Source organism: Artibeus jamaicensis, unplaced genomic scaffold (genome assembly GCF_021234435.1).
Source record: "Artibeus jamaicensis isolate MK-2021 breed Jamaican fruit bat unplaced genomic scaffold, CSHL_Jam_final scaffold_584, whole genome shotgun sequence".
In the NCBI taxonomy this organism is placed as follows: domain Eukaryota; kingdom Metazoa; phylum Chordata; class Mammalia; order Chiroptera; family Phyllostomidae; genus Artibeus; species Artibeus jamaicensis.
Window position 1 is genome coordinate 6,016,285 of NW_026522048.1, and position 20,859 is coordinate 6,037,143.

The window sequence follows — 20,859 nt, forward strand, 5'->3', positions numbered from 1 at the left end:
ACTTCTTTGGGACTCTTTGAGATTCCTGGACTTCCCGGAAGTCTATTTCCTTTGCCAGATTGGGGAAGTTCTCTTTATTTGTTCAAATACGTTTTCAAATTCTTGCTCTTCCTCTTCTCCTTCTGGTACCCCTATGAGTCGGATGTTGGAAGGTTTAAAGATGTCCTGGAGGTTCCTCCACCTCTCTTCACTTTTTTAAATTCTTGTTTCTTCATTCTTTTCTAGTTGAATGTTTCTTTCTTCCTTCTGGTCCATACCATTGATTTGAGTCCCAATCTCCTTCCCATCACTGTTAGTTCCCTGTACATTTTCCTTTATTTCACTTTTTATAGCCTTCATTTTTCATCCAATTTGTGACCATATTCCACCAGTTCTGTGAGCATCCTGATTACCAGTGTTTTGAACTGTGCATCTGATAGGCTGGTTATCTCTTTGTCACTTAGTTGTATTTTTTTCTGGAGCTTTGATCTGTTCTTTCATTTGGGCCTTTTTTTTTTTGTCTTCGTGTGCCTGAGCTAGGAAAGGTTAAGTGCCTAAGGCAGGCTCTGCTTAAAGGACTCATGCACCTGACTGTTGCTTAATGTACACATAAGAATGCTGGACTAACTTGTTCCAGTGTAAAAAGTCTACCCACATCCACATAACTGTGGTTCCTCAGAAGAAAGTACGTTCTCAGTGGAAGGGACCACAGCTCTTTCCTTCCTGGAAAGAGATATTTTTATCATAAGGACAGAATTAGAGGCTAAGAGAAATGTGTGCAAATTATTTTTAGTCACTTCTCCATTTAATTTAACTCCTTAACCTGAGCACCTGCTGTGTCATGTTCTCACAATTTACTCTTCTTGTCCAATTCACTATATTAGTGTTCAAGTCTAATTGCTTCTTGGGATCTTTTTCTTGTGAGAATCCCCATATATATGTGGAAGAAAAACAATTAAAACTTGTGTTCTTTTTTTGTTTGTTTTGTATCAGTTTAATTTTTAGTCCCAGCCTAAGAACTTAAGAAGGTAGAAGAGAAATTTTTCCTCCTCTATACCTTATTGTGTGTGTATGTGTATATACCTACATATAAGAGGTCTGTCTGGAAAAAGTCCAACCACTGCACTATAACAAGAACAGTTTGTGCAACATCAATGTAAACTTGAATTCAAGAGAGTGGACTGGAAGGTGCATGCATGAACTATGATGATTTCACTGTATTAGTCAGTTGGGGAGACAGATGCTGTTGAGTGAACATGTGTACTGTGTGGCTGTCACAAAGAGTAACACATCTGCATCAAATTTTGTATTAAGCTTGAATACTCCTGCACAGAAACTGAGAATGATTCAGAAGGCCACAGCTATGGGCAACGGTGATCGGTAGCTTTATCACAACAACGTGCCTGCTCATGCATCATGTCTTGTGCAGAGCATGTTGGCAAAAAAAATATCAGATCACCCAGATGACACAGCCCCGCCCCCTGACAGCCCAGATTTGGTGCCCTGTGACTTCTGGCTTTTCCTGAAATTAAAATCATCTTTGAAACGAAAGAGATTTCTTCCCTTTGAAAAGGAAGACATTCAGGAAAATACAACAGGGCAGCAGATGCATATTGGGATAAGCAGATGCATAATTGGGATAAGCATATTGGGATTCCAAAGTGCTTACTTTAAAGGTGACTGAGGTATCATTGTCCTATGCACAATGTTTCTTGTGTCTTGTATTTTTTTCAGTAAATGTCTATTTTTCATAGTACCTGGCTGGATACATTCTGGACAGATATTATAGACACCTACATATGCACTTATACATATATATACTATGATTTGTAAATACCATTAATACATCTATATAAAACAACTCCTTATCATATGTGAAATAGATATTTCACAAATAGATATTTTGAAAAAAATAAAAACTTATTTAAAAAAAATTTTGTATTATTCTAAACTTACCAGAAAGACAATTGTTGCTGACATCCAATTTTTCCAGGGAAACAAAATGATAGAGTGGTGTGATTTTTGTCAAACTAAAAACAAAAAAAATAGAATTCATGAAAATTTAAAATTGGAGTATCCTTAACATTATTGAAGAAACTATATAATTATATATTATATAACACAATTACATAATTATGTGCAATTATATATAACTATATATACAATTGCATTTGTGTATTAAAATACAATCATAATAACATTTATTAATAGTACTTATTAAAATGTAATATTTATACAATTATAAATTGTAAGTCTATATACATTTTCCATTATGTCTATACATTTTCCATTATAAGTCTATACACTATAAGAATATTCATTTCTAAACAGAAATATCATTGAATTTCCAATTTCAATCACAAATATTATGGACTTTAATGTATAAGTGGTATTTAAATAAAAACAAGTGCGTAATATTGTTGTTATTGTTTTGCCTTGTCTTTGTATAAGGCTAAATTTACAGAGAATTTGTATTATTTACATATTTTTCCTGGATCAAACACATAAAAACCATCAGTAGGTAAAAATCATAAAAATATTTATTTTTAACTTTTTGACAGATAACTGATTGAAATCAGTAGTTCTATTTTTAATTTAAAAATATTTGTTTACTAGATTGAAAATAAAAATATTCAAAGTATCTAAAGTTAACCAGATTAATTATAAATTGGAAATATGCATCAAAGGATGACAATAATAAAATATGTTTTCTATCAGTAAAATAAACTGATATAAATCTATAAGTATTTAAAATCAATACTCTTATTAAATTATGTATAATCAAATTCTAATAATAATTTTTCCTCCTACTTAAAAAACTTTCTATTATTCTTGAAGATAAAATCATCATTAAGAACTTGCATTCAAGCAAGAAACATGATATTCAAAATATTCACATCATGGGGAAAAAAATCCATGAAGGAAAAATTAACTTTGGTTTAATTTACACTTCTAAGACAAATGTACACTTACTCTGGATATAATATCACATTACCCTGGATATTTGGGAATAAAAATTAAGCCAAATCATCTAAATCTTTAAATAAGACAAAAATTTGTTCATATAAAATATATTCTCATCACAAATACAAATATATTCTGACTAATTCCCCCTATAAATATTGAAACTTTGTAATTATTCAAAACATGCTTCAACTGAAAAAGTACTTTTGGTACAAAAAATAGTATGCACAAATTCCAGTTCTTTTGCCTTTTTAAATAATACTCTCTCTCTAGTTGGCCTAGCAGATTTCTATATCTTTATTCCTAATAGCTTACAGCAATGGAAAAGAAAATACTTTCATTCTACGTTCAGAAGCTTATGAAATAATACTGTGTTTGGGGGCCCCATGCATCTGCCACAAAACTTTCCCTTGTATTGACCTTGACTCCTCTCTTGGGCTATCATGTTGTATACTAGCAGAGAGAAAAAAGACACTACTGATGAAAAAGAGACTAAATATTGAGCTGCGAGATCTTTCTGAATGTAGCCAATATTAAATGCATACGATATTATTATTTCTACTAAACCTATACAACACTACTTCTTAAAACCAATTTCTAGGAGAAAAATCCAAGGTAATAATAGAAAAAGTGAGAAAATATTGGCCATGAGATATATACATATATTTCAATATTTGGACACACAGTCCTTAATAGTAAAATTTACTGAAATGTCACATGTACACAGAAAAACAAAGAGAAATAAAAAAAGAAGAAAGTTAAAACTTTGCCAATGTATACTTAGTGAATTTAAGCCCTAATGTCCTAGTCAGGCATGTTTTACATCATTATCACAAGTAAGAAATTAAAGTTATTCAAGTAAAAATAGAATTTTAAAAAATGTATTTACTAACAAGAAAATTATTATTTGTTTTCTACCTTTAATAGTCTTTGTTCTTCTAGTAAAAGGATTTGGAAAGATTAATTGTAAATGAGTTTTTCTCCTTCTTCAAAGTATATTATATTTTTACCAAGAAGTTACATAACAACACATAGAAAAAATATGTTATATGAAGGTATTAAGTAAACATAGACAATAAAGCTTTAGAATTAAAAACAAAAATTCCCAACTTCAAATATCTATTCAAGCAAAGCAATATTTGGCTTGACCAAATATTTGTATAATATTGAAATTTTACCTCTTCAGATAGCCATATTTTTAGAATCATGTTCTTTTTCTTTTGGGGAAATTTTAATCAAGAAACTGGCTACTTTCACCTTTATGACTATTCATTCGCTTGGTAGAAACCTAATAGTAGAATCTTTACATTTAAAAAAAAGAAAAAAGACCTCTAGAACTTTTCTTTTTACTGACATTCTGTGTATATTTTTCCTAAGAAAATTCAAACCAGAAAGACAAAGGACATTAGTGAAAACCTAATACCATTTGACCTTGTCACATTAGCCCTGGGCATAAAAAAGATATAAATTTCAAAGACGACAAAAAGCAAAAGATTTGTACAATGAGCAGCCAATGGGTAATAGTTTTCATTTTCTGCTCCTACTTAGAGTCTCACTGTAGGTAGAAAGGCTTGTGAAGCCAGAGAGTCTTCCAGTTAGAACTCCAATGAGTCAAACTTAAAACAGTCACATTTCGTAATGAAAATTTAAAACAGAAGTCAGGATGAAACGAGTATTTCAAACAATCTGTACTAAGTATCATTCTTTATATGCATTTCATTTGTTGGAAGAAGAGCATATGGACACAATTTCTTCCTTGTGATGAAAATATTTATCAAAAATTAAAAGAAAAAATATAATTTAAAAGACATGCCAGACACAAATCTAGATACCTTCTTTATAAAATTCTCATCAGGTTTGCAAAATGTATTTGCATACATTTTCCTTTTGGATCTACATTAAAATCCCATAAAATAGGTAAGGTAGGTATTACTATCCTTTTCTACACATGAAAAAAGTGAGGTTTGGGTTGTGAGAAAACAGTTGTTCTTCGTCAACCAACCAATAAATTGTCGATTCATAATTCAAACCTAAATCTGCTGATTCTGAGTTTTAACCAAACCTGATATGGCTCCAAAAAAAGTCAGTGCACATGTAAAATCTTAATGTAAGATGGATAATTTTTATAGTTCATGGTATTATCATGAAAAATCCTAAGGTTGAAATTATTTTTACTATGATTTTAGAAAATAATTGTCCATTCATATCAGTCACATTTCCCTGGTTCCTAGACCTTCTCCCTTCACCCTTCAGAAGTGGTAGACAGTTGCAAGAGAGACCCAGGAAAACTAAATTCAAATGTAAGTGACAACATTATTAAAAAGTTCAAAATAGCATATGTTAATTACATAGTAATTTCATCTTTTTTAAACAGTTAAGCTCAAAAATTATTTTATTCCTAAGAGTTTTTTAGGGAATGAACACGTGTTAGTTCTGTACCCTCCAAAACAGGAAGTACCACCTCAGTGTTCAATGTGCAAGACTAAGCAAACAAAATTATAAATGAGTGTTTGGCTTAACTTTCCCAATTACTGTTGTCCTCTCTAAAAGACATTTTAATAGTTTAGCATGTATGATTCCTAGTAATATCACACTGATAGGGCAAAAATGTATTATCAGCCAATATTACTTTTTACTTTTATAAGTAGAATATTTCTTTGATGATTTATTCAATGAAATTAAAGGCATTTTTCTCAAAAATGTTCTTGATATACATTTTTCTAATTTTTTAAATATTATACTCATTCTTGTGCTTTGAGAACCATTTCTATGGAATATGCTAGATATGCTAGTATTTCTATTAAAATTTTATCTCTTATTGGGAAAAGATCCAATGTGTTTTTGAATGGCCCAGATTACTTGAAAAGTGTTATCTGATATAGCTAGCTCCAGAATAAATGTCCTTTAAAAGTTAAATCACCTTTCATATTTTAGATCTGACTAAAACATATTTTAGATCTGAGGGAATTTTTTGAACACACATTCAGTTTTGATCGTAAAATAATGGAACAGTTTCATAGGTGGAAGCTAAATCACTGGGGACGTATGTGCTCAAAGGATGAACACTGCTGTGGCTAAGATCAAGAGAAAACTTCACTCTGGGGGGAAACAGATGCCTATATTAACACCGGGTTGTCCTTGTTCACTTGTTTTGCCAGAATTGTACAACTCAAAGAAGGAATTTCTGTTAAAGGTGGTTCCTTTCTCCTACTCCATGGGCCTTTCATAAACAAATTAATCCTATTAGAATGAATAGGTCTCAATGAAATATTAAGCAGAGGGAGGCATATACATTTTGTGCTCCTGTTTTGGTTTCAATGGTTATTCTCTGCAAAGATCCAGATGTTTGGTAGTTTCAAATGGATCTTCTATGACAGATACCTGTGTCAATTTAATGTTAAAAGTATTTTTAAGTGTTATTTTATACCCTTAGGGAAATCGAATTTAAATCAATCTTAACAGTTACAAAAAGACATGGAAGTTGAGAGCAGATTAAAAATCGTTCTTCCAGGACTTAATAAGTACCATTTGAGAGAATGAGACATCCTTCTGAATTAAATTAACTACCTCCTGCATTTCCCAAGAACTATATTCTTTACAAATATAAACAAACCTATCCTGAGAGTACTCTCCATTTATAGTTAAAAAGAAACAGAGTGAGCAGGATTGAAAGTCTACTAAAATTCAAGGGCATGTCAATACATTTTATTTATTTCATCTATAAAGTTGTATTTATAATTTATATACCAATTTAATATGATACACTTTCACTGAATTACAGGAAAAAGCTAACAGCTTTTCTACTTATTTTGAAGATCACACATTTAAGCAATAATTTCTGAATTTACTGCTTAAATGAAGTTCATTTTTACCTGTTCTGAGACATAGAGAGGCTTTGTAGCAAAGGCAGCCAATATGAAGAAAACGCCTCCACAGCTGAAATGCTGTTATCATCCAGGTACAGTTCTCTCAGCAGAACGTGATTCTCCAAGGATGGAAGCTGTATTGAAAGTTGAGTTATTAGCTTATATTAGGCAAAATATTTGTCATTTAACCAATTTAAAAAATATAAAGCCTATCAAAGCTAACAATATATATATGTATTTGGTAAATTGCATATCATAATTCAAAATATAAGGTAATGAGATTTTAGTAAAAATAAAATTTTTAAGAATTAACCTCACAATCAGAATTTGTTTTTTTCTATAGAAGATAGTTCTGTTAAATTTTAATTAGAATTGCATGATAGAAAATTTGGTCCCTCTTACATATTAAAATGCAATGTAAAAGTTTTGGTTTCTTATATGTTGTACTATGAAAAACTGTTAAATTTGATTTCTTTAAAAATATACTATGGTGAACATTTTTAAATAGAAAAAAAGTACAACAGTTTAAAATAAACTGAAAATAAGATACAGATGGTAAACAAAAAAGAAGATAAATAATCAAAATCGCTTTTAAAATGTTTGGTTGATATTTCCATCAAAAGAAAAATGTTGCATTAATCACAGAAATCGACTAAGTTGAAGCAATTACCTCACTTAGATAATTTCCCTGTAACTTCAGTATTTGAAGCAATCCGCAGTTTTCAATACCCTCCAGTTTAGTAAGATGATTTTGTGAGCAATCCAGGTATATAATGGTAGGAGTATCATAAAGGCCTTTTGTACTAATTAACTGATTGTGGTCCACAACTAGTCGCTGAAGATTTTTCAAAGATTCTAAACCACCTGGAAGAAAAATTTCCAAGATCACTTGTATCATGATTCTTCCAGATTCTAAAGGAGAATTTCAGGTTTTTCTCAATAATTGCACATTTATATTTTCCAATATTTTTAATTACAAGTGAAGGCTTGGGCCAAATTCCTGATGGGAAATGTGTAAAGTGTATTATTATTATTTAAACTTCTACTTGGGAGATGTATTTTCAACTGATATAATCACATATCATATATCAATTAAAATTAAACAAAATGCTAAAGACATACATTGGGCACTGAATGAGAATGGAACAATGAATATATATGTGGACTCTTTAAAAAAGTGATGCTTAACTCAGTTTCAAGGAATTTTTTAATGTATTATTTATTATGTATAGTTGGTATACAATCTTATATTGGTCATGTTTGTTTCAGGTATAAAAAATAGCAATTCAACATATTTCACTTGAATCATTTTTCAAGTTTTAATATATAATATTAGAATGCCATTTTGCTTCCACTGAGATATCTACCTTCCAAACAAAGTAGGTGCAACCATATTACAAGAAATGAAGCAATTAAACAACCTAAGTATCCACTGATAGACAAATGGATAAAGAATATCTCATTGTACACATGTATAATGGAATATTACTCAGCCATAAAGAGAATTAAATATTTCCATTTATGAAAACATGGATGGACCTAGAGGGTAGTATGCTAAGTCAGATAAAGACAGACAAATACCACACTATTTCATTACATGTGGAATCAAAAACCCAAAATAAACAGACAAGACAGAAAGAAACTCATATATACAGAGAATAAATTGACTTATGGGTGGATAACTTAAAGAAGGTGAAAGAGATTAAGAAGTACATATTGCTAATTACACAAATAGTCATAGGAATATAAAGCATAGCATATAGAATACAGTCAATAACATAATAACTATGTATGTTGTCAGGTACTAGGTATGAGACTTAAGTGACCACTTTGAAAGGTATATAAATGTCTAATCACTATGCTGTACACCTGAAACTAATATAATAGTGTACATCAACCGTAATTAAAAAATAAATTTAAAAAAATAAAATAAAAACAAAGAAATATTAGTATATTTTCAAGTATTTTAAAGTTGTCACAGTGGCCTCCTTTTTGCTCAGATAAACTTAAAACCAATATTATACTATCTAAAAAAAGTTAGAGGAAGCTTAGACCATAGCTGAAGAATCATAAGGAAAAAAAGCTGAGAAGGTTGTTTTAAAAAGCCAACCATAGTTAGTTAGTACTGGAAAGGGATGCTGAGAAAGTCTGTAAGAATTTCATGAAAGAACTAGTCTGCCATTAAAAAAAAAGGCAAGGAAATCCTCCCATTTGTAATGACATGGATGGACCTTGAAAGCCATGTGCTAATTGCAGTAAGTCAGACAGAGAAAGACAAATATTCTGTATGATCTCACTTGTATGTAGAATCTAAAAAAAATTTTTAAAAAACCCACAACAACCTCATAGAAAGAGATCAGACTTGTGGTTACCAGAAGCAGGAGGTCAAGAATGGGAGATTAGAAGAAGTTGATCAAAAAAAACAAACTTCCAAGGTAAGTTCTGGGGATATGATGTACCATATAATGAATGCACCTAACACTGCTGTAAAGTTTTTTAACGAGTAAATTCTATCGGTTCTGATCACATGCAACATTTTCTTCTTTTTTTAATTGCATCCACATGAGAAGATGTGTGTTAGCTGACCCTACTGTGGTATCACCTCACAGCACATGTAAAACCATCAGGCTGCACACCTTAAACATATGCAGTGATGGTGCACGTCAATTATTTCTCAATAAATGCGGACAATGTTTTATGGAAGATAGTAAAAATCTATGAATTGCTATTTAGATTGAACAATGGACTGCGTATGTTCTCTAGAGGTAATACCTTGTTATATGAACTAAACAATCCTAGGAAACTGGAAATATTGTTTAAGAATTAGAGTAAGTGCTGGAGGGCAGCACATATTCAGTGAGTATTGTACGTCTGGGGAACACTGAGGCTAAACCCTGGAGAATCAATTTCCAATCTGATTTTCTTGTCAAAGTCACAAAATATTTTCAATAAAATCTTGAAATAGATATGGTTTTTCTAGCAATAAATTATTTGATAATAAACTTAAACATAACCTTAAAAGAAACATAATTATGTCTAGAAACTAAAATTTGGAATTTATGTAATCAACTTATCCTGGAAAAAAAATAAACACATTAACTAAATATTTGTTCCTTAGATTATACAATGTACTGTGATTTACAGGGAAAAAGGGGGGGCAGAGAGCCTGCTTACGGCAAAAATGGAGAAATAAAAAAAATCAAATAACATTACAAAGGTCTCACAAGAAAACTTAATTCTATACCATATTTTTAAAATTCAGATAATAGGATTATAAGTGTATTGTAAAGTATTTCAGAGATACATTTCAAGAAAGATTACATTCCAAAATTGCAGTATCTCTAATAATTTGAGTCAAAGCAAATTAATGTTATGAATGACTCTTATAAAAAAAGAATATATTTTTATGCTAAAAGTAAATTTTTATGATGAAAAATATGTTACAAAATATCTTAGAGAAGCAAGAAGATGCATAGAAGACCCAAAGAAGAAAAGAGAAATTGAAATTGAAATTTAGGCAGTGGTCATGTTTTTAATATATTTTTATTGATGTTTGAGTATATAGTTGTCTCCATTTTCCTGGCACCACTTTTCCCCACCCTACCCACCCCCACCCTCAATGCTACCCCACTTTGGTTTCGTCCATGGATCCTTTATATATGTTCATTTACAACCCTTTCCCTTCTTTCCCACGATACTTCTCTCCTCTCTCCCCTCTGGTTACACTCAATCTGTTCTTAATGTCAACGTCTCTGGTTATATTTTGTTTGTTTGTTTGCTTGTTTTGTTAACTAGGTTTGACTTATACATGAGATCATGTGGTATTTGTCTTTCACCTCCTGGCTTACTTCACTTAGCAGAATGCTCCCCAGTTCCACCCATGCTATGGCAAAGGGTACGGGCTCCTTTTTTCTTTCAGCTGCATAGTATTCCACTGTGTAAATGTACCACAGTTTATTGATCCACTCATTTACTGATGGGTACCTAGGCTACTTCCAGCACTTGGCTATTGTAAATTGTGCTGCTATGAAGATTTGGGTGCATAGGTTCTTCTGAATTAGTGTTTCAGGGTTCTTAGGGTATAATCCCAGTAGTAGAATTGCTGGGTTGAAAGACAATTCCACTTTTAGTTACTTGAGGAAATTCCATACTGTTTTCCTCAGTTGGCTGCACCAGTTTTCATTCCCACCAACACTGTACTAGAGTTTCTTTTTCTCCACAACCTCACTAGCACTAATTGTTTGTTGATTTGTTTATGATGATCATTCTGACCAGTGTGAAGTAGAATCTCATTGTGGTTTTAATTTGCATCTCTCTGATAGCCAGTGATATTGAGCATCTTTTCATATGTCTCTGGGTCCTCTGTATGTCCTCCTTGGAGAATTATCTGTTCAAGTCCTTTGCCCATTTTTTAATTGGGTTGTTTGTCTTCCTGGTGTGGAGTTGTGTGAGTTCTTTACGTATTTTGGAGATCAAACCCTTGTCCGAGAGACCATTGGCAAATATATTTCCCATATAGTTGGTTCCCTTTTCATTTTGCTAATGTTTCCTTTAGCCATGCAGAAGCTTTTTATTTTGATGAAGTCCTATTTGTTTAGTCTTTTCTTTACATGCCCTGCTCTAAGGGACATATTGGTGAAAATATTGTTGCATGGAATATCTGAGATTTTCCTGCCTATCTTCTCTTCTCGGACTTTTATGGTATCATGCCTCTTCATTCCATCTTGGGAAAAAATATAATCTTTGAAAACTGAATGAAGAAGAAGTCTAAACAGACAACAGCTGATAAAATTGAAGCAGAAAAACTTCCATTACAAAAAAGCCTTGGACCGGACAGTTTTACAGGAGAATTTTACAAAATATTTAGGGAAGATCTAACCCCTATATTCCTCAGATTATTCCAAAAAAAACAAGAAGAGGAAAGACTCCCAAACTCTTTTTATGAGGCTAGCACCATCCTAATCAACAAACGAGATGAAGACACAACAAAGAAAAAAACTACAGGCCAATATTGCTGGATGAACAAAGATGCTAAAATCCTCCACAAAGTACTGGCAAACCACATCCAGCAAAACATCAAAAAGATCATACACCATGATCAAGTGGAATTCATCCCAGGGATGTAAGGATGGTACAATGCTCACAAATCAATAAATGTAATACAACACATAAACAAAAGCAAAGACAAAAATCACATGATCATATTGATAGATGTAGAAAAAGCATTTGATAAGGTACAACACCCATTTATGATAAAACACTCAGCAAAGTGAAAGTGGAGGGAGCACACACCTCAACATAATAAAGGCCATATATGAAAAACCGACAGCCAACATCATATTCAATGTACAAAAACTAAAATCCTTCCCACTAAGTACAGGAACAGGACAGGGATGCCCGCTTTCATCACTCCTATTCAACATAGTATTGGAATTTTTAGCCACAGCAATCAGACAAGAAGAAGAAATAAAAGACATCCAAACTGGAAAGGAAGAAGTAAAATACCACTGTTTGCAGATGAAATGATAGCATACATAGAAAACCCTAGAGACTCCACCAAAAATCTCCTCAACCTAATAAGTGAATTTGGCAAAGCAGTGGGATACAAAGTCAAAACAGAAATCAAAGGCATTTTTTTTACTTTTTAAATTTTAATTGTTGTTCAAGTACAGTTTTCTACCTTTTACTCCTGTCCCAGCCCACCCCCCACCAGCCCTTCCCACCTCCCTCCCATTTCCACACGCCCTCTTGTTTTTGTCCATGTGTCCTTTATACTTGTTCCTGCAAATCCTTGCCCTTTTCCCCTGCATTTTTGTACAGCAACAGTGAAATATCAGAAACAGAAATTAGGGAAAAATCCCATTTGCTATAGTGATAAGAAAAATAAAGTACCTAGGAATAAACCTAACCAAGCAGGTAAAAGACCTGTACTCAGAAAACTACACAATGCTGAAAAAAGAAATTAATAAGGAAGATACAAATAAATGGAATCATATACCATGTTCATGGATTGGAAGAGTTAACATCATCGAAATGTCCATACTACCCAAAGCAATTTGTAGATTCAATGAAATACCTATTGAAATACCAATGACAAATTTCAGACATAGAACAAACACTTCAAAAATTTATATGGAACCATAAACGACCCTGAATAGTTGCAGCAATTTTGAGAAAGGAGAACAAAGTAGGTGGGACCACCATACCTGACATCAAACTATATTTCAAGGCCATGGTAATAAGAACAGTCTGGTACTAGCATAAGAACAGACACATAGATCAATGGAATAGAGAGCACAGAAATAAACCAAAGTCTCTATGTTCAATTAATATTCAATAAAGCAGGCAGAAGCATAAATGGAATAAAAATAGCCTCTTAAACAAATGGTGTTGGGAGATCTGGACTGCTACATGCAAAAAAAAAATGAAACTTGACCAGCAACTTACACCATACACAAAAATAAACTCAAGATGGATAAAAGACTTAAATATGAGTAATCACATATTTTTCATTTTTTACCCAGGATTAATGTACTGGTATTTTCCTGTATTATAAAATAGCAATCATAACTTACAGAAAATAATCTGATGTCATTCTGGGAGTAAATTGTTTGGCCCTATAAGATATTTCACTAAATTAAAATAATAGACCAATTATATATTATCAATTCCAAGGGATTATAAGCAGTGTATTATATGTGAGTAAATATATATTAGCCACAATGTAATTTAAAGTCTAATGAAATGAAAAAAACACTTTGGAATATAGAATGCCTTAAAATCATATCTGATGAAATCAACTAACCCACAGAAACAGATCGTTGCTTTCCAGGCATATGAAAATACTAATCAATATAAATTTGTAGTTATGTAACTTCAAATGTCCTTAATCAAATATTTAAATGTCTTAAGCAAGAATAATATTTTTTTAATCCTCACCTGAGGATTAAGTCAATATGTTTATTGACTTAAGGGAAGGATGGAGAAAGAGACAAACATTCGTGTAAGAGAGAAATATTGATTAGCTGCCTCTCATACACACCCCAGCTGGGGATGGAACCCAAAGTCTAGGTATGTGCCCTGACCAGGAGTAGAACTCTCGACCTTCTGGTGTATGAAACGACATTCCAACCCACTGAGCACCTGGCCAGAGCTAAGCACAATATTTTTAAAAGCCATGTGCATGGCTTTTAAGTTTTACAGAGCTAAAGAGAAATAAAATTTTCCATTAACTCTAGAATGGGTACCATGTTTGTGAAACTTCAAAGTTCACCCCCCAAAGAAGCAAGGATGAAACATTGGGGCCACAAGGAAACAACAGATAAAGCAGGAGAACAACTGGAGAAGGATTAGAGGAAGAGGCAAACTGGATTCTGTGTGGATGACAGTTGTCAGTAAAAACAAAAGTAAAACTATGTAATTTACAATTATCAAGGCATTTTAATTTACGTTAACTTATATGTGGTCAACAGTGTGAGTAAGTTTGGGCAAAACGGTAATGAGGAGGCCACTGCCTTGGCAGTGATGAAGCAGCTTTCGCCAGAGCCATCAAGGGAGCAATTCTTTTAACAGGGGTGTTCGACCTTTAGGCATCTCTGGGCCACACTGAAAGAAGAGTTGTCTTGGGCCACACATTAAATACACAAGCACTAATGAAAACTAATGGGCAAAAAAGAGGTCTGTCCATAATTTTCATGATATCTACCACCACAGATAAGCAAAAATGTCTTCACGTAACCTTAGTTATGCAGCAGTTCCCAAGTTTGTAATTACTAATATGAAAATGTACATTTAAGTAATAAAATGTCATTGTATATACATTTGTTTTATGTGACATTGTGACATGTAAAGACAAAAAAATCTCAAAATGTTTTAAGTAAATTTACAATTTTGTTTTGGGCCACGTTCATAGCCATCCTGGGCTGCATGCGGCCCATGGGCCGCAGGTTGGACACCCCTGCTTTAGAAGATAGAGCAGCGGAAGTGGAGACAATGAATGTAGACTACTTTCAGATGTTCAATAATGGAGAGAAGTTCCTGTAAGTCCTTAAAATGGCCCACAAATCCTTACCTCTAAATTCACCCACTACTACTGTCCCTTTGTTTCTCTTGGTTAACAATCTAACACGTTAAACTCCTTGCTGTTCCTCACACGTGCTACACACGCTTCCACCTTAGTGCTCTGTGCATATGTAGGAAACAATGATCAGTGTATAGCATGTCTGGCTAGAAAGAATAAAATGAAGCCTATCAGTCAATTTTGATTATTAAGACAATATACTTTTTAATCTACATACAGAGAATGTACGATTAATCTGTTCTAAAAACTGTTAAAGATTCCAATCTGGTGAATTACCAAGATTCTTAGCTTCAGATACAAAGGTACATTTGACTTTGCATTTCTATTTGCATCCACTATATAGAAATATACACAAAATTATAAAATAGTATATAGAAGGATTCTTTGCCATATTACATAAAAACAAAGGAAGAAAGGAAATAAGCTAAATGTCTATCTATACAGAAATAGTTAAATAAATGATGGAGAATTCACAAAATGAATATATATAATGTTTAACACAAAGTATTTTAACAGAGAAGAATTTCTATGATATATTACTGTGTGTAAAACCTAAGTTACATACATAGACTATTAATGCCCAAGTATATCGGAATCTAAATCTACACATCTATAATTTTGTTCACATAGGACAAGGTAGTAACCCTTTCATAAACAACTGTGAACAGTGGTTAACCCTACAAAATAAAAAAGAGAAAGTGTAAGTAGAGAGAGAAAATTTCACAGTTTATATTATATACCTCACTATTTTTAAATTTTTTAAATGAGAATGCATTTCTTGTGTAATATTTTAAAAAACAGTATGTTTGAAAAAATCAAAGTAATTATGGAATAGAACTGTTGCCCTGTATTTAATTTTGACCACAACCACCAACAACAAAAGGTTGCAGAACAGAAGAAAAACTCTGGAAAACGTGTTTCTGTCATCCTCAAAAGGGTTTGTCATACAGGCAAAGTGGAAGAACTCTAGGAGGGAATACTTAGAACATAAATGTAAATGTAAAAATAGTATTTACATTTTTTTAAATGTTTCTAAATGAGTAGTTAAGAAAGTTAACAATTCTCAGTCCAAAATCTTAACAAATACAGTAGGCAAAGACCATAAGCAGAACAATAAAGCCAGTTTTCAGTGTGAAAAAAATTGTTAAATCTGATGAATAAGAAGATCCATTTCTATAGATTCAAAGTTTGAGGCAACAAAATTCAAATTTCACCAATAGTAGAGAAGTATAACAGACAATCCCACAAAAACATGGAAGCCCAATCACCTATAGCCAACCAGAAGACAAGAAATTAAATAGTCGTAAATCTCAACAAAAGAGGGGAAAAATCTGCCTCTTTAATTAATAAATACAAGCTGACTCTCTCATAAGTTTGCAGTTCCAATTCACTTTAATTGTGATCAGAAATCTTTCCCTCAAATGTAGCACAAACCAATCCAGGTTATGATTCCCAGCATCTGAGAAATCCTCTCTAAAGAACAAACTTTCATACCTTACTTATGTAAGAATAACCACTAAGTTTAAATTGCAAGGGAAATAAATAGGTGACAAAAAAATCACATGAAATATTCAATAAAATAAGGTGTCATAAGAGTTAGCAGAAATAATAAATTGCCAAAAAATGAGACCCCCCATGGAAATTAGAATTATTTGAAATGAAAAACTCAATAACCTGGATTAATAGCAAGTCAGAATTTTTCAGCTATAATACAAATATATAAAAATTATCTACAGACAGCAAAAAAAAGAGAGAGAATATAAGAAATATAAAAGCTAGCATCAGAAAATGTAATATATATATATCTAGGGTTTCAGAATGAGAGAAAAGCATGAGTAAAAAAAAAAAACATTTGAAGACAAAATGGCTAACACATAGCCAAATAATATTAGAATGCAAGCCACATATTAATTAATTGCGTCAAACCTCAAGCAGGATGAATGAAAAAGAAATTCATACCTAGATACATCAGAGTAAAAGTGCATAACAGCAATAACAAAGAAAAAATACTTGAAATAGGCATAGAAAATACCTTCAGATCTTTCAGAAATGTAGCTGATATCTGACTTTTAATAGCAACAATGAAATTGATGAATAATGAAAAGATGTCTACAAATTACTCAGAGAAAATAAACTTCAATTTAGAAAAGTACAGTTGGTTAAATGATCCAAATATGAATGTGAAATAAAGACTTTTGTGGGCAAACAAAATCTTGTAGAATATTCCAACTATACAAGAAATGTTAAAGGATCTACATCAAGAAAAAGAAAAGTGATTTAAGATCTTAAATAAAAGAAGGGTAAAGGGCATAAAAGCAATGAATATGGGCAAATATAATCAAACTCTGGCTATATAAAACAACCACAATGTAGTCCATGAAGAGTTCAATAAAAATGCATTTAAAATCCTGAATGAAAAAAAAAGCATATATAAGTTAGGAAAGTTGAAGTAGGAACATAAAGTAAATTGAGATAAATTGAGCACATTTTATTTTCATGGTGACCACTAAATTAATTAACATATAGGTATTAAAAGAATTAAGAAAAAAGAGAAAATGAGGGGGGAAATCATACCAATCAACTCAAAAGAAAATGGGGTGAAAGGAGGGAGGAACAGGAAATGTAGCAAAGACTTTCTGTTAACAGTAATGAGGGACTAGGTAGGTAGGTAACAAGAGACAATTCTTTACTGGTAACAAGAAAAAAATGACAAAACATAAACATACCTCCTCAAGGCATAGAACTAAAATATTATAGAAGAGGGTTAAGTTCCAGAAAAAGTGAAATGAGCACATTATTTATGATATCTATTAATTCTAGGAAAGGACAGGATGTAATCCTCCAGAGTCAAAAGTGTGGATTCCAAGGTTCTTTCTCCTCAGAGAAGGAGGCCTAGGGAATTCCTGTCTCACTTCTGGTTGGGACCTCCATGTGCTTATACATTAACCCAAATGTAGAACAGCCCCCAAGGTACCGAAGCCCAGCTTTAAGTAGTCTCAATATAAATACATGCATGCACTTGGCTGCACAGAGGTTGCTAGTGCTTGCAGCTGGAACAATAAATACCTCTGGAGGAAAACAACAGCATCATAGTCTCAAATGGATTAGACAGCTTCGTTTTTTCCTAGTATTCTCTTACTGCAATGTAATAAAAAACTTAAAGCAAGTAGATAAAATCATGTGAAAACCAAGAAAATAAGCAAAAATAGAAACCATCCATAGGGAATCAGTCATGTTATCAAACACAGAAATCAACAAAACTTTGTTGAACATGTAAAATAAAAGTTAAATCTAAACATTTATATATTAAAATGTATGTATTACATATTATAAAATGTTAATGGAATGGTAAATAGAAGAAGCAAAGAAATTCTAAAATTGAAAGACTATAATAAACACAAATGAGATTTTCATGGATAGATTGGACACTATATTAGACACAGCTTAAGAGAGATTCAGTAAACTGACAGAGTACAATAAAACATCCAAAGTGATGCATAGAGATGCTAAAGAATTTCAAGGAATATAATTATAAGAGTATAAGAGGATTAGAGACTATAAGGGGGATCTATATCTTGGAATATATATATATATATACATATATATATATACACACACATACACACACACACACATAAAAAAATGATGACTCAGAATTTTTCCAACACTGAAGAAAGATACCAACTTACTGATTTAAGGGGCACAAAAGACTGATGCAGAATAAATTCTAAGATGACCACAAATAGAAACACCGGAGTAAACTGATAAACACAAAAGACCAAAAGAGAAATTTAAAAAGGGAAAAGAGTATTATCTTCCAAAGATAACAGATTGTTGCACATCGCCTTAAGCAGAGAAAGCTCATATAAAATGGAATATATTCATAATGCAAAGTATATGCCAAATTGTAAATTGATATCTCAAAATACATATACAAATGTGTATGAATATATCTGTATTATGTTAAAAATATATTTAGCCAGCCCTGGTCGGTGTAGCTCAGTAGATTGAGCGAGGGCCTGCAAACCTGCAGTTCGATTCCCAGTTAGGGCACGTGCCTGGGTTGCAGGTCAGTTCTCAGCGGGGGACACATGAAAGGCAACCATACATTGATATTCCTCTCCCTCTCTCCTTCCCTTCTAAAAATAAATGAATAAAATCTTTAAAAAAACATATTTAGCCAAATAAAATCTGAAAGTTTATCTCAGCGACATAAAACTGAAACTCATAGTCACAGACAACAGTGTAGTGGTTACCAGAGGGAAGGAGGTTGTAAGGGCAGTAAGGAGGAATGGGGGCCTATTACATGGTAATGGCACATGACCTGACTCTGGGTGGTGGGCACACAATGCAACATACAGATCACATGTTGTAGAAAAGTACACTTGAAACCTCTATAATCTTATTTACCAATGTCATCCTGACAAATTTAATTAAAAAAAAATTAAATTAAAAAAACTAAAGAGTAAGCTAGCACCATCTAGTGGAATCCAAAGAATTCACTAAGTATATAATAAAAAACATTTTTACAAGCAAAATATCCAGAGCTTTATTATACTTCACTAATCTTCTAATTTCCAAAGACAACATTTGGTAGCAAGAATTAACACAGTCATATTTTCCCTATAAGCCACGACACAGCAATAAAGCTACATGAAAATGTTGAATTATTTCAGCACCCTTTGTTCTTATTATATACTAGCATCACTTCTCCAGAAAGCAATCTAATCTGAAAATAAGGCAGCAGGGGGAAAAAAACTCTTGGTATTTCTATCAATTTACAATATTTTAAAGAATGCATTACCTGAAATTTATAAATAAATTAATTTCTGGCATTAAAATATTTTCCAGATTAAAGTTTTCATAAAATAGCACATCAGAAGCTTCATAAATGAGAAAAATAAAAATACTTGCTCTTGCACATTAAAATCGTACTTATTTTCATATTTACCAGTATTTAATAAATGAGATATAGCAATTTACCCGTAGTCTTTTTCTCTATATATAAATATTTATCATTAGGATAATCTTGGTGAGAATCAGAATATTTAATTGTTTTGTTTATTACTCCATCCTCAGTAATATTTGAGTGCTATGTTCTATTAGTTGGAAAAGTGCTGGCACATAATAAGTGCTCAATAAATTTTTTCATTAGTAAATTCATCAATGCATAAACCTTTAAATCATTAGATTTTTCAGCATAAAGAATCACATTATGATATAATAACTAAAATGAAAACCTGAAATACTAAATGCATATTTATTAGAGAGGCAGTAGAAAAAGGCAATCAAAAATTAGGTACCAAGGGTAGACTGCTGAGTTTCAAATCCTGACTCTATAATTTACTAACTGTGTGACCTTAGACAATTTACTGAACCTCTCTGTATTTCAGTTATCTTAACTAAAAATAAATAAATAAAGATTTAACAATAACTAACTCATAGCAATCATATGACGTAAATGAATTAATAAGGATAAAACAAATAAAATAATGCCAGGTGATAAAAATTCATCTATTAATATATTTACTATTTTAAGTTGTATTTTTTGTAAATAAAATTTATAAAATGGCTTTGCCATTCCTCATAATTTATAAAAAAATTAATTTAGTTTCTGCCCTGGCTGGTGTAGCTCAGTGGATTAAGCACAGGTCTGCGAACCAGAAAATCGCAGTTCGATTCCCAGTCAGGGCACATGCCTGGGTTGCCGGCTGGTTCCCTGCAGGCCAGTTCCCAGTAGGGGATGCATGAAAGGCAACCATACATTGATGTTTCTCTCCTTATCTCCTTCCCCTCTAAAGATAAATAAATAAAATCTTAAAAAAAATTAATTTAGTTTCAAATGTTTCTTCTAGAAAGTCAAAAAATGTAACATAAAGATGGAAGGGGAAAAACTAGATTATACATTATATATCACCTACTTTTCATTTACTTTAGCTATTCATTAAAAAAATTAAATCAAAAATACTA

The 20,859-nt window shown here is 32.1% G+C and overlaps 1 protein-coding gene across 1 annotated transcript in view; it reads right to left on the bottom strand.

The window, feature by feature from the left end:
* LRRIQ1 (leucine rich repeats and IQ motif containing 1) overlaps positions 1 to 20,859 on the bottom strand; it is a 216,455-nt gene that overhangs the window by 154,721 nt on the left and 40,875 nt on the right. The window contains exons 10-12 of the mRNA XM_037167657.2: positions 7,480 to 7,673; positions 6,816 to 6,943; positions 1,936 to 2,009 (exon numbers count right to left, since the gene is read on the bottom strand). Of these exons, the coding sequence (XP_037023552.2) occupies positions 1,936 to 2,009; positions 6,816 to 6,943; positions 7,480 to 7,673 (396 nt within the window). The remainder of the gene's footprint in view (positions 1 to 1,935; positions 2,010 to 6,815; positions 6,944 to 7,479; positions 7,674 to 20,859) is intronic.